The sequence below is a fragment of the Centroberyx affinis genome, unplaced genomic scaffold (assembly GCF_046629955.1).
Source record: "Centroberyx affinis isolate AG114_WGS23_722 - 3 ecotype Tasmania unplaced genomic scaffold, CSIRO-AGI_Caff_v1 ptg001585l_1, whole genome shotgun sequence".
Taxonomy (NCBI): Eukaryota; Metazoa; Chordata; class Actinopteri; order Beryciformes; family Berycidae; genus Centroberyx; species Centroberyx affinis.
In genome coordinates, this window is record NW_027280035.1 from 177,827 (window position 1) to 192,669 (window position 14,843).

At 42.1% G+C, this 14,843-nt stretch overlaps 1 protein-coding gene across 1 annotated transcript; it reads left to right on the forward strand.

The window, feature by feature from the left end:
* The first annotated feature begins 1,669 nt into the window (after positions 1-1,669).
* unc45b (unc-45 myosin chaperone B) lies at positions 1,670-10,367 on the forward strand. The gene is made up of 20 exons (XM_071527884.1): positions 1,670-1,858; positions 2,321-2,482; positions 2,669-2,705; positions 2,801-2,976; positions 3,405-3,494; positions 3,605-3,772; positions 3,964-4,129; positions 4,313-4,483; positions 4,611-4,782; positions 4,935-5,235; positions 5,872-5,966; positions 6,200-6,341; positions 6,469-6,609; positions 6,875-7,002; positions 7,307-7,373; positions 7,978-8,091; positions 8,451-8,566; positions 8,652-8,769; positions 8,922-9,077; positions 9,702-10,367. Exons 1-20 carry the CDS (start codon positions 1,856-1,858, stop codon positions 9,972-9,974), a joined length of 2,796 nt encoding a protein of 931 aa, XP_071383985.1. The 5' UTR covers positions 1,670-1,855; the 3' UTR covers positions 9,975-10,367.
* Positions 10,368-14,843: the final 4,476 nt, after the last annotated feature.

Genomic DNA, 14,843 nt, shown 5'->3' on the forward strand with positions numbered 1-14,843 from the left:
GATTCCTTTGTAATCCAGTGAAATCTATAATATATCTGATAATGTAGCCTAATCTCTCATCATAGGTTCATTGGTTTGTGATCAGCTCATGCCACACGCGTCCATTGATTCTAGAAGGAAGTTGTCAGGCTACAAATCACTTAACTTATCAGCTATTGAAGAGAAACCAAAATTGTATTAGCAGAGCCGGCCGGCGGCCCCAACTGCTCTCGATAACAGTTGTGAGATTTTAGTGTATCTTTGTACCTCCTAGTGGTGCAAATATGAATGGACACAAAATGCAGTGTTTTTCACTCCAACTTCCACAGACCCCACATCTTATATAAGCTCATCTTTTTTCTTTTTTCTAGTAAATGATAACCAGACACATTAGTTAACTGTTAATTAAGGGTTAGTTAATGCTTATTAAGCATTAACTAACCCCAAAGGAGATCCCATAGGAAGAACTTTGATGTTGATGCGGCAGACATTAAAGCCTTGTACCGGCGTTGTCAAGCTCTGGAGAAACTAGGAAAACTGGACATGGCATTCAAGGACGTGCAGAGATGTGCCACCCTCGAACCAAAGAACAAGACCTTCCTGGACACTCTTCGCAGGCTGGGGGCGGACATCCAGGCTAAGGTCAGGAATGAGAATCAGAATCAGGATAAAACATACATGTGAAGGGATTTGTCAACTTGACATGAAACTTAGAGTTTCTCAATACTTCCAGACACAGGACCATCATATACAGTGCAAAGGGACAGTGCAATTAATGTACCCTTATTGTAAAGTGTTACCCTATTCTCATTAATTCTTTCATTCATTTGCCATATGCTTATTCCTATTCAGGGTCACGGGGGGCTGGAGCCTGTCCCAGCATGCACGGGTGGAAGGAAGGGAAACACCCTGGACAGGCCACAGGCCTGTTCTGTTCTATTCTATTCTATTCTGCTCTGCTGTATTCTATTCAGTTCAACTGAGTCTGACGTTACACCACGTGTAACGTCAGACTCGAGATCCTTCTCTTTCCAGAAGCTGCCAGGTTTCTCTGTGGTCCTACAGCTGTCACCCCCCCCCCCCCACCCCCCACCCCCACCTCTTTGGTGAGTTCTCAGCTGTCACCATACCTACGCCCTAAATAGACATTATCAGGACCAGACTAACTTTCAAGGGGGTGACTTTAGTCGTCACACAGACTTTATTAATCTGCACCGTTACTGTGTTGTTCATAACACTTTGCATATTAAGACATCTGAAGGACAAATACTGCAGCTGAATTAATTGCAGTTTATCGTGGCCTTAGGTGCAAAGTTCTTCCTATGGGATCTGCTGTGTTTTGAGGGGACCCTGTCCCTCATCAGAGATGGTCCATCTTGGCTCCGTCCCACCTCATTGAGATCCAGTATAAATATAAATTGAGGTGGTAGTGGTGGGGGGTTACATACGACAAAAACAACTTTCAAACAACTATCAGGGACCGAAGCTCCAGACTATCCAAGCAAGGGGAAAAAACAAAAAGAAAAGAAAGCAGGAGAGGATCAAATAAGACACACCACACACAGTCTTGAAGGTACTGTATAGCTTCAACAGAGATTTGCTTGATTTTGTTCGCCACATTTTGAGTGACATGCAGGTATGCAGGGGGGTACTTAGGATTGGGACAGAGAGGGGGACAGACTGAAGTGAATGCCTATCAGGGGAGCTGGAGGAGATGGTGGCTGTCCATTAGGAAAGTGGCATCTGTGGCCAGGCTCTGACTGGGGTACCAGACCATGCCCAAATAAGGCATGAAGGGAGGCCATTTAAAGTTAGAGATAACATGTGCATGGCCATTTGCTCCAGACCCAGGTCAGCAGGAGACTGAATAGAAAGAATGGTAAGAAAAAAGAAATCTAACCTTACAATAGTGTTACAATAGTGTTATGATGTGCTGAAAGATTATGATCACTCAGCTATTTTTCAGGGTGCATGTGGAATAAGTTTGTGTATAGTACTTGAATTAGTATTTGCCTCATTTTGAAGCCCAAAAACAGCTATACAATTGTTCAGCTGATTTGTTTTTATTCCATGGCTGTTTGAAATATCTGTCTTTATCCTGAAATCTCTATATATGAATGTTTGACTTTAATATGAAGTTTGCATTGCTTTACTACAGTTATATTACTGCATTTAAATGAACTGATAACACTGAAATGCTTAAAAAAAGTTTGTTAGTGAGTTGAAACTGTCAGACACAAAAAGTTACGTTGACTAGCACTTGTTATGCAGCATGAAAAAGACAACTTTCTGTGATCTATAGGTGTTACACCTCATAATCAATAATCCCATATTCTATCAGATGGGAGACCCAATCCAGTTAAAAGACGAGGGAAACAAGCACTTCCAGGATGGAGATATAGATAAGGCCATTGAGAGCTACACTAAAGCCCTCAAGGTGTGCAAGGACAAGAAGGTGCTGGCTGTCATTCACAGGAACAGATCTGCCTGCTACCTGAAAAAGGTAAACTGTTTCAAAATCAGTAAACAAACACACAAACAAGCACACACAAAAAGCATGCACACACACACACAAACAAGCACACACAAAAAGCGTGCACACACACACACATACACACCAGATGAAGTACATTTGCAATTTCTTTGGCATTTTGAACTTTTTATTTAGATTTTTTAAATTTTCTTACAGGAAAACTATACCAATGCAGCCTCTGATGCATCCAAAGGTAGAGTAATAAACACAGAATTTACATAAACCAAAGGCACACAAGCTCCCGCTGTCGCATTACAACCAATGCATACTCCTCTTCCTCTTTTGTAGCTATTGATGTTGATGCGGCAGACATTAAAGCCTTGTACCGGCGTTGTCAAGCTCTGGAGAAATTAGGAAAACTGGACATGGCATTCAAGGACGTGCAGAGATGTGCCACCCTCGAACCAAAGAACAAGACCTTCCTGGACACTCTTCGCAGGCTGGGGGCGGACATCCAGGCTAAGGTCAGGAATGAGAATCAGAATCAGGATAAAACAAGAATGAAAATCACTTTAATACATGTGAAGGGATTTGTCAACTTGACATGAAACTTAGAGTTTCTCAATACTTCCAGACACAGGACCATCATATACAGTGCAAAGGGACAGTGCAAGACTATGGACAGCAGACTATATCACTCTACATATATGTATTCAGCATTCACTAATCAGTGACATTAAGCCAGCCCTCCTATATTATGTATATTCAACAATGATCTTGTCACTGAAAAATATGATTAGTTTGGGTTACTTTTCTATGATATTAGAATTAATCTTCTATGATACTATGGGAAAACGGACAGTTGTATGGTACATACTTTATATGGAACATATATCACAAACAAAATACATGGGTCACATCAACACATTGATTATATTTCCTTCCTTCACAGCTCAAAACAACGTTCTCCACAGACTCCAGGGTGCAGAACATGTTTGACATTCTACTCGATGAAGAAATGGAAAAGGATAAGAGGGAAAAAGTTGGTATTTTCTCTCATTTTGCTGCAAAATATTTGAGTGAGCCTTCCATTTTGGTGTTTGATTGAATGCGGATACACATTTTTGTTTTTTTCTCTTCTTTTACGTCTAGGCTGCGAACAACCTGATTGTCCTGGCCAGAGAGGACGCCGGAGCAGAGAGAATCTTCCAGAACAATGGAGTGCCACTGCTGCTCAACATGATAGAGACGGGCAAACCAGAGATGGTGCTGGCTGCTATCCGGACCTTCGCAGGAATGTGCACAGGACACAAAGCTCGGGTGAGTGAGCGGGAGGAAACAGAGGGACGACGTAGAGGCAAAAATAGAACAGAGAAACATTAGAAAAGTGAAACATTGGAAATTAAGGGGAAGCCAGGGGACACGGGTAACAATTTCAACACTAAAAATAATTGTATTTGTATAGCACTACAAAATGTCTACATATATTTCTATTCCCTTCCCCAAAACAGGCAATGGCCATCATTAACATGGTGGGCATCGATAAGATGTGCAGCGTCATGGCTGTTGACAATGAGGAGATTTCACTGGCAGCATGCAACCTCTTCCAGTGCATCAACGACTCCCTCACTGGTGGAGATAAAAGGGTTTATGGGAAAGAAGAGGCCTTGGTACTGGGTGAGACAGAATCATCATCATGTACCTGTGACAAAAAGTTGATTTTATTATAGGCACTTATTTAATGCTCCAACTGGGTACAATAGTGATATGGCCATAGCAATCCTGTTTCCATTGTAGGTGATGTTTTACAGCACTATTCATTGAGAGAAACAACCTAATATATCATCTGTCCCTCTGCAGATGCATCCAAGGACCTGAAGACCATTCTTCTCTCCCTGCTGGAAATGGTTGGGAGTAAGAAGGTGTCCGGCCATGGCAGAGACCAGGCCCTGAACCTCCTGACCAAGAATGTACCTCGCAGCGACAAGAAAATACCAGACCACTCCAAGACCCTCTTCACTATTGACAACGGTGAGCAGGGCAGCTGTGTTAGGTGTCATTGTCAATTGTTTTTAGCTATAGTCCATCTCATTCTCCCTGACAAGTTGGATTCAACAGATAACCAACTGTGCGTGCCGTGCATGTGTTTGTCCTCCAGGTCTGAAGAAGATCCTGAAGGTGTGTGGTCAGATTCCTGAACTGCCAGACCAGCTTCCCATGACAGAGAACACACAGCTGATTGCCAGCGTGCTCCTCAGCAAGCTCTATGAAGACCTCAAATGCGACCCAGAGAGAGACAACTTCAGGGACATTTGTGATGAATATATCAAGTACGTCCTTCAAATACAGGGCCTCTCTTTGCTCCATAGTGCATAGACAGTCCTCAGCTTGTTTTCTGATTGACTTGACTTTATCTACGGATTAACCAACTCTATCTGCTCTGCATCCTTCTTCCTTTTTTCTTCCCCTTCCTTTTCCACAGATCCAAGTTCGACCCCAAGGACATGGACAGGAACATCCATGCTATCAACACTATCTCAGGGCTGCTGCAGGGTCCCTTCGATGTCGGGAACGCCCTGGTCGGACGGCAAGGCGTCATGGAAATGATGGTGGCGCTGTGTGGCTCCGAACGTGAGGTGGACCAGATGGTGGCCGTGGAGGCGCTGATCCACTCCTCGACGAAGATGAGCCGCGCCTCCTTCATCATCACCAATGGTGTGTCACTGCTCAAGGACATCTACAAGAAGACCAAGAATGAGAAGATTAAGATACGCTCACTGGTGGTGAGTGTGCCTTTCTGTCAAGTCAAGTCAAGTTTATTTGTAGAGCACATTTAAAAACAACTGTAGTTGACCAAAGTGCTGTACAGTGCAAAGATGCCAGACATTGGGCACACAATGAAAGAAACAAAACATATCAAATACAGTGAATAAGAGTATACAGAAATCAAAAACAGGGCAACGAGTGTATACACACACACAGAAACACACAGACACATACACACACACACGATCACACACACCTATACCCACAGAGCAGTCAGGAAGATTCGAATGCTAAGGAGTAGAAATGAGTTTTTAACCTGGATTTAAAAGTATTGTGTTCTGGTAGAGCATGAGTCCAGACAATAAGCTAAAAATGACAAAAACTATATAGATGGTAGCAAGAATACTACGCATGTCAAACATGTACAGAACCTGAGCAAAACTTCAGTAGGAATAGAGAAGTTACATTAGACAGCACTCTTTCTAGATTCCCCCTAATACTGTGTGTGTGTGTGTGTGTGTGTGTGTGTGTGTGTGTGTGTGTGTGTGTGTGTGTGTGTGTGTGTGTGTGTGTGTGTGTGTGTGTGTGTGTGTGTGTGTGTGTGTGTGTGTGTCTGTGTGTGTGTGTGTGTGTGTGTGTGTGTGTGTACTCAGGGTCTCTGCAAACTCGGTTCAGCCGGTGGTGACGATTACAGTTTGAGGCAGTTTGCAGAGGGTTCTACAGAGAAGTTGGCCAAGCAGTGCAGAAAGTAAGTGACTCACACTCATCAAGCATCAGCTTGGTAACACTCAAACAGGTAACAAGACATACTGTACAAAGTAATGACGGATCTAATACCAATATCAGTTCATTTTCAATATCAAGTCATTTTGATGCAACATGTTATACAGGTACAATTATTTACTATATATATATAATATTATATAATATATACAAACACATTTCCTTTTACAGTAAAGAGTTTCTTTGTCACACTCCTAGGTGGCTCTGCAATCCCCAGATTGATACCAGAACAAGGAAGTGGGCCATCGAAGGCCTGGCTTATCTGACTAACGATGCTGATGTGAAGGATGACTTTGTTGAAGATGAACCTGCCATGAAAGCCATGTTTGAACTGGCCAAGGTATGAAAATAACAGAAACAAATACAACATCATATGGCAGACTGCATGTAGCTGTCTAGTGTGGGGGATTTTCATTGTGCTCAAGGCTACGGTAGAAATCACTTTCCTCCTTTCTGTGTGTCAACAGTCCAAGGATAAGACCATCTTGTACGCCGTAGCTTGCACCCTGATTAACTGCACCAACAGCTACGAGAAAAAGGAAATCATCCCTGAGCTGGTTCAGCTGGCCAAGTTCTCTAAACAGCATGTGCCTGAGCAGCACCCCAAGGTAAGAGGAGAGGGGAAGAAGCTAAATGGAAGACAAAACAGACATTGCCGTGTGTTTGACCACAGACCACAGTATGACTGTCGTGATGACTGAAGTGATACTAAGTCACTGACCTTATACAACACACACACACACACACACCATAAAACATAATACACAGTCGGCACATATTTGCAACCATTACTCATCAGTTCCACCAACAGTAATGTTTTGTAATGTAGCCGCGCTAATGGAATTGCTTGCTTTATCTATTATTATTGCTCAGGACAAGAAGGACTTTATCGACAAGAGAGTGAAAAGGCTGCTGAAGGCTGGAGTCATATCAGCTCTTACTGTCATGGTCAAAGCAGACAACTGCATCCTGACTGACCAGACCAAAGAGCTGCTGTCAAGGTGGGCAAGGCAGCCATTTCATATTGTAGCAAAGTGACAAGGCATTCTGATATCTTGTCAAGCATATTCACATGACTGACTGAAGTCCCATAAAACCACAATTTTATGGGACTTTCAGCCCCATAGGAATTTCAGTTACAATCAGTCTCATGCCCTTTTCATTTTGGTTCGGTGGATTTGATAGGTATGGTCCTAGGTATAGTGGTCCTAGGTATAACCCCACTTTGTGTTTGTTCTTCCTCCTGAATGCAACACCACCTAGAAATATTTGAATTGCTGCAACTGTTTTCTGTTTTATCCTCAGGGTGTTCTTGGCACTGTCAGAGGATGCAAAAGATCGTGGTATTATCGTAGCCCAAGGTGGGGGAAAGGTGAGTCACAGATATTGGAAACTGATGTATGCTTAACAAAGTTGAATTAAGACACACACAGTTTCTGAGGCCTTGCTGTAGTGAACTGTCCAGGCAGGTAAAGCCAGCAAAGGAAATGAAATGAAAATGAAATTAAAAATTACTTTTTCACCCAACAAATTAAAAATTTTATTTTCTGGTATTTTTATATAGAGATAAACTGTTTGTAGGGAAGTAAAAAATAATGGGTTATTTTCACTTCCTTGTGTATCCTTAATGGTTACCTCATGGTGTACCAGTAGGTGTAAATAAAAATAACAGGAAATACATCAAATTCAGGAAGCAACATCCTCTCAAAATACTGTGTCGTTAGGACTTTCAGCTCCTGGGTGTCTGAATGGGTGCTCCTCTCCCAGCACCCACTCAGACACAGACACAGTGAGAGGTTAATGAGCTTCATTTTCATTCCAATGCTCAGTCCTCACCCTATGGTATGGCTTCTTGACCTGACTGATATACCAGCTCAACCTGCCTTCACCTTGCCACTGGTTGTTGCGAGGTATCCCCACTGCTTGACTGTGTGAGTCAGATGAGTGTAGAAAACAACACCTGTCTCTGCCCTCAGGCTTTGATCCCTCTGGCTCTGGAAGGAACAGTTGCTGGGAAAGTGAAGGCCAGCCACGTCCTTGCCAAGATCGCCGCTATCTCAAACCCAGAGATCGCCTTCCCCGGTGAGAGGGTAAGAACTACACGACTTCTTTGATTCATTTATCATCATACAGTCTCTACAGCAGGCCCCTGTTCCTATAACAGTGGGGGGAGGGCCCCAGCTACAGCCTTCAGTGGAAATTTACTGAGTTTCATTCCCTCCTGTCACCACACTTTCTTTCCTCCCTGTTTGTCTTGACTAAGCAAAACATGAGCATATAATAATATAACAATGAGCAGAAAATTAAATCAATAGAGCAGTCCAAATAAATAAACATTAGTAATAAAACAACAAAAACATGTATTAAAATCTGATGTTTCCTCTGATCTTAGAGAGTCATTTCCTGTCTCTTGTCAGACAAGATGTTACATCTCTCTTTCTCCTGGCAGGTGTATGAGGTGGTGCGTCCTTTAGTCAGCCTGCTAAACACAGAGAGAGACGGCATGCAGAACTATGAAGCTCTGAAGGGCCTCACCAACCTGGCTGGTTTCAGTGATAAACTGAGGTGAGACTGAATTCTGGGAGCGCCTCCACTGCCACCGGCACATTTTGCATAATTTTTCACCTCAACTCTTTCATCCCTTTTGCAGAGTGAAGATTGTGAAAGAGAAGGCTCTACCAGAGATTGAGAACTACATGTTTGAAGAGCATGATCAGATCAGACAGGCTGCGACTGAATGCATGTGCAACCTCGTGAGCTGTAAAGAGGTAATGAGAAAACAGTGGAGCCGAAAGGTTTAACACAGTAATAATTATGAACGGCACATAGTAAACGTGAACGTGACACTCTCTCCAACAGGTGTTAAGTCTAGCATGACTAAATAGAAAATAATATCAGTGTGTGTGTGTGTGTGTTCCAGGTCCAAGAGCGTTACCTGGAGGATGGCAATGATAAACTGAAGCTGCTGGTGCTGCTTTGTGGTGAGGATGATGAACTCCTTCAGATTGCTGCGTCCGGAGCGCTGGCCATGCTCACTGCTTCCAAGAAGAAGCTCTGCACCAAGATGACCGTGGTGGTGCGTACAGCAGAGTTTTCCAATGCAGCTGAATAGCCACACCAGTTTTATAGTCTGATATAGTCTGAATTCTGTTTTTAAAGCATTTCTGCTCTGCTAAAAATGCTCAAAAATCCCCAGCCTACCTTTACCTGGCTCTGTGTAATAGCTTCTAGCTCTTTTAACAGTTAAGCTACACTGCAGCTATCTGCACCCATTGTTGCAACTGGACATCAGCCATCGAAGAAATACTTCCTTTAAAATGAATTTAACTGAGCCTGCTTTACTGTCCATATTGTGTTGCATCAAACAGCGCTTTACTGACAGGGTCTAGGGTCAAATTTGGCTTTTAATCAGTTCTCAGTGACTGATTCACATATTCCACCTGTTTTTTCTGTTGTGGAAAAAAAAACAGACATTGATGCTTTGCCCTCGTAGTGATTGTTCTGTGTAGGAGGTCAAATGCAATGCGACCACTGGACACACAGCAGTGCTTTCTGTGTCAAGTTATCAATTTAGATTTCATAGAATCACTCACCCACTGCTTAACTTGATAAAAGCCGTCCCATTCACCACATTTCACATGCTCTCTCAGAGACTTTGCCACCAAGTCTCACTGACTGACTGACCGTCTTCTCCCAACAGACCACCCAGTGGCTTGAGATCCTGCAGAGGTTGTGTCTGCACGACAACCCCCAGGTCCAGCACCGCGGCCTGGTGATCATCTTCAACATGCTCAACTCAGACGACAGCGAGCTGGCCAAGAAGCTGATCGAGTGTGAGATGTTGGAAATCCTCACGGTGATCGGCAAGGCGGAGGACAATCCCAAGAGGCAGATGGTCATCGATGTGGCGCGCACGTGCCTGGTCAAGGCTATGGATCTTGGCCTCATCAAGCCGTTCAGCACCCCCTCTTAAGATGGAGGCAATACGCCTCTTCAAACAACAGCAATGGACATTTTTCTCTTTTTCTCTGTTGAATAGAGACTTGTTTTTGTTTTTTTACGTTTTTCCCAACATCAAAATGATTACAGAATTCATCAAGCTGGCTTCAAATCTCTGTAGGTCATCATCTCAAAGGAATAACTGGATGATGCTGTTTGGGCCACAGGCAGTAAAGGAAACATCATCTCTTCTCTCAGTGAGGAGAAGCAAGGACTGAACACAATCTGTATTTGACTTGGACTGATACTGTGATGTAATGTTTGAAGACTTTCTATCAATTTACATTTATTTATTTGTAATAGGTCTTTCCAGATTCCTTTGGTAGGCTATTTTTATTATTAATTGATTAACTGAATGACATGAATGGGAAGCCAAATTAAATGTGTTTAAACAATACCTAAAATGTTTGGGCTCGCTCTCTCTCTCTCTCTCTCTCTCTCTCAATCTATGAGGCTTCATTGGCATGACCATATACAGTACAGTAGTGCCAAAGCACATTCCTAAGGTCAATAACAGAGTAATAAGTAAGAACTAGAATGATTAGGCTTATTAAGATTAAGATTAAAATAACAATCACAAACAATAGGAAGCAACAGCTATAAAGCATGGAATATCAAAGGTGATGAGAAATATATATACAGTATATAAAGTACAAATGGTAACAGTAACAGTATTGTCAAAAACTGTGTGTGTGTGTGTGTGTGTGTGTGCAGACTATATATGTGTGTGTGTGTGTCTCTGTGTGTGTGGTTGGTCACTCACTCACTCACTCAGAGTATGGGAAAAAAACATAACATCTCACTGACTGTCACCTGTGTGTATGGGGGAAGGGGAGGGCGGAGGGACCGGGGTTGTGGACGGATCTTGCAACAGGACACACTATCGAAAACATCTGCTTGACAACAAGGGAGCAAGCCCAAATAAGCAACTACACTTTAGAAACAAGCCCAAAAAAAAACGCAACCCGCGACAGAAAAACAAGCCCAAAGTCGCTTATAATAAGCGGACTTGGCAACTGTGTCTGTAACGTGCTTGTATCCATAGCCTAAAGTGTCGGCTGGTGACTTGACGGAAAGCCCCAAGATTCATTGTGAGAACGACGCATCACCTCCACATGCACGTGTGCGATGTGAAGCACATTTCAAAGTGCAATGAGGCTTCTCTGTGCTTACTTTCATGAGATCGTTTTCCCTAATACAACTTGTCTTGGAGAGAACGATCTTCTCGTGAAAGTAAAGGAGAGAGAAGCTTCCTTGCATTTGATGGACTGTGTGCTTCACGTCGCGCGCATGATGGTGATGCGTTGTCGAAACGAAACGTGTCGAGACGAAACGAAAGGTCTATTGTAGGTCTATTACCTATTAAAAAAAACACATTATGTCTGTATTTTTAGCAAACGTTACTAAAGGAGGAGAAAAATAAATGACGACGCCCACTGGCGTTGTCTATGGGCCGTATGTGAAAATTGCTCCCGTCGGTCACAATTTTCTGGATATCCGATGAGATGCGCAGGCAACTCTCCACGTTTTTGTTTGTCAGTCTGTTCCTCTCATGTGTCTTGATTGCATTCATGGAGGAGGGGACCAAAATAGGGACCAAAATATTTTATAACTTGATAATTTACCATCTAAACAAAATGTTTCTAAGTAAAAAACAAAAAACAAAACATAGGCCATATTATGGAAGCTCGTTTTCGCCACCGGTTTTATTTATCATTTATCATCAAGTGAGAATTGTTTCTCAATAGTATTACTTTTTTATGACAGTCATAATTAAGAAATGCTAAGTCACAATTATGAGATACTATCTCATAATTATGACATGCTAAGTCATAATTATGAGATGCTAAGCCATATTTATGAGATACTATCTCATAATTATGAGATGCTAAGTCATATTTATGAGATACTAAGTCATAATCATGAGTTGCTAAGTCATATTTATGAGATGCTAAGTCATAATTATGAGATAGTATCTTATAAATATGACACTCAAGACTCACAGATTGGTTCAAGCTGACAGAAAGGCCACAAATGCTCCAATAACAGTCTTTACAGTGTGGCATCTAGTTGTTGGCCCTTATGATAATAGGCTACAGCAACAAATGACCAGCCACTACTAGATAGGTGTACCTAATAAAGTGGCTGGTGTAGGTCAGAAATATGAGATTTATTATGATTTATTATGAGATAGTATCTCTAGAGCTACAAGCGGCAGGCAGTCATTTATGGGCTGAGAGCTGGCGACGAGGGGCTGCCGATGTCGTGGGAGCAGAACGACGAGTTGATGTTGAGCTATGCAAATGTTTGTTTATTGATACCAGGCAAATACAATAAAAAAACAATGATGGATCATAAAAGCTTCAGCAAATTCGAAGAGTGATTCATAGGGGCCAGAGGTGATATAAGTACACAAATTCCCTACTCAAGTAAAAGTGCAAATACTTATTTAAAAATATATTCTGGTAGAAGTTGAAGTACCGTTTCAAATCCTTTACTTAAGTCAAAGTATAAAAGTACGTGGACTTAAATTTACTTAAAGTATAAAAGTAAAAGTCGTTCTCTAAAAAAGTCATTTCTAATGTTCTGAACTGGTTTTCTGTTGAGCGTTCCTCTGAATCCCAGTTGAGAAAGAGTCTGCAGCTCAAGTCACTAACCCTAACCCTAGCAGCTGAATTCACTAACGTTAATTCTCTCTCTTGTTGCTTCTCTCTTCTTCGTGTTGCTTCTCTCTCTGTCCCTTTCTCTAATTTTTGGTGTCACTCTTGATCAGCTGCCTCCAGGATGGAAGCCGTCTAATGCTGAAAATATTTTTTTTTATAAAATCAGTTGATGATTTCCCGAGAGTAACGAGTCTGTTTTGAAAATGTAGTGAGTAGAAAGTACAGATTTTTCTTTTGAAATGTAGTGAGTAAAAGTAAAAAGTTTTCAGTGAAAGAATAACTTGAAGTACTGATACTTGAAAATCTTACTTAAGTACAGTAATGAAGTATTTTTACTTTGTTACATCCGACCTCTGATAGGGGCTGGATACCAGGCAATTATTGTAGCCTATTTTACTGAGAGCAAAGAACCAGGTTGAATTCCTTGTGTGTAGAACATACAGTACATTATGTTCTACACACTCAGCTGTCAGTCTGATTCAGTTACGATGCGCACAATAGTCGAAAGTAAAGTGGCATTTAAAAAAAACGAGTGTTGTTTGGAAATATAGAATATAGTTAATTTGATAATGCTTGTCACAGTTCTTGGCCAGCCTGCCGAATAGTTCTCATCCTCATTAACTAGCTTGACCGATCTGGGACGGGTGCTGCTCTGGGTTTTGTTATGTAGCCTATGTGGAGGGGCATGTCAGTGGCTGTGGCTGTGTGTGTGTGTGTGTGTGTGTGTGTGTGTGTGTGTGTGTGTGTGTGTGTGTGTGTGTGTGTGTGTGTGTGTGTATGCGCACACCACTGGCAGTTTCACACAGAAACGGAGAGAGCGGGGATTCCTCCCAGTTCTCCAGAGTCGCCACTGTGTGTATCCTGCAGCTGTTAATGAATATGTTTTAAGGTAGTCTTCCTTACATAGTGTTGAATGCATCATCATTTTATGCTGTGTTAGATATAGGTGTTCCTCCTGAACCTCATCTGTTTCTTTCTGTATCCATACTGAGCGCTGTTCCCACAGTCCAATGAGATACTCTCTGAGTATCTCAGTATGCTCTGAGGTGAAGACACCTTCACCTCAGAGCAGGAAATGGGGTAAGTTTGTGTCTTGAGTTAAAAGTCAGTGGATGTAAACCTTTATCAGAGGCTGATGTGCTATCCAGTGTATGAAAGGCTGAGTTCCCTTCCAAGGTCTACAATGGAACCGTATTTAAGTTTTTATTTAGTTTTGGAGGCAGCATCTGTCACGTGTTGCATTTTTGCACAACCAGTGCAACATATATGTATTTTAATTATTTTGTCCTATCATTAAATGATATCAATTTTTGACTAGTGTGGTGAATTCAACAGCCATATAATGTGCATATTAGATTACAGTGGCACTAAATGCCCCTCTTCCCTCAGAAGAAAGACTGACAGAAGTGCAGCACCTTTACAACCCAGCTTTTGTCATTTGAACAGGTTTCAGTTTTGGTGGCATTCAAGAGTCATTAAAGCAAACACGCCTGGCAAACAGAGGCAGCGATCCTGTTGTTTGGGCAAACAGTTGTCCTCAAATGAGTGTCAGAGGTGTGGTAGGGTACAGGGGGGAGAAAGAGAAAGTTAGAGTTCTGTAATGAAGGTGGGGTGTGGCATTGTTAGTGTGGAGGAGGGAAAGGGTGTTGGTGTTACTGAAAAGTCAGAAAAGAAAGTAACTAGGATGATGACTGCTAAGAAAGTTGATGAATTGGCTTCTGAGAAAACTGTTGAGATGGTTGCTCATAAAGCTCCCAAGTCAGATGGAGATGGAGTATGGATGGGGTGTAAAATCAAAGGGAGAAAAGATACTGTTATGAAGAGGGAAGAGCTGCCTGGGGCAAGAACTGGAGAGAAGGAAGGGGGTGGTGTGAAGACTCAAGTTGATCAAGGTCAAGCAGAAGTAGAAAGAAGAAGAGAAGAATGGATTGGTCCTTGAAGGATTGAGCAGAGAAAGAGAGGAGGGTAACAGAAGGAAGCGTAGACGTCAGCGACAGCAGAAGGCCAAGGGAAGCACAAGATGCTTTTGGAAGATCCAGAAAGTCTTAACACTGATCTCTAACATGAACTGAAGTAGTTTTTTGACCTTATACCAGTTTTAAAATGTGCCCAAGTCAACCATCAGAGCTTCTAATTTAGTTTACTTTTGTCTTGACAGCACAATCTTTCATCTTTCTTCT

Coding starts and splice junctions, on each gene's coding strand:
- unc45b (XM_071527884.1), top strand. Junction 5,967..6,199: donor TTGGCCAAGCAGTGCAGAAA/GTAAGTGACTCA, acceptor TCACACTCCTAG/GTGGCTCTGCAATCCCCAGA. Junction 8,092..8,450: donor TCGCCTTCCCCGGTGAGAGG/GTAAGAACTACA, acceptor TTCTCCTGGCAG/GTGTATGAGGTGGTGCGTCC.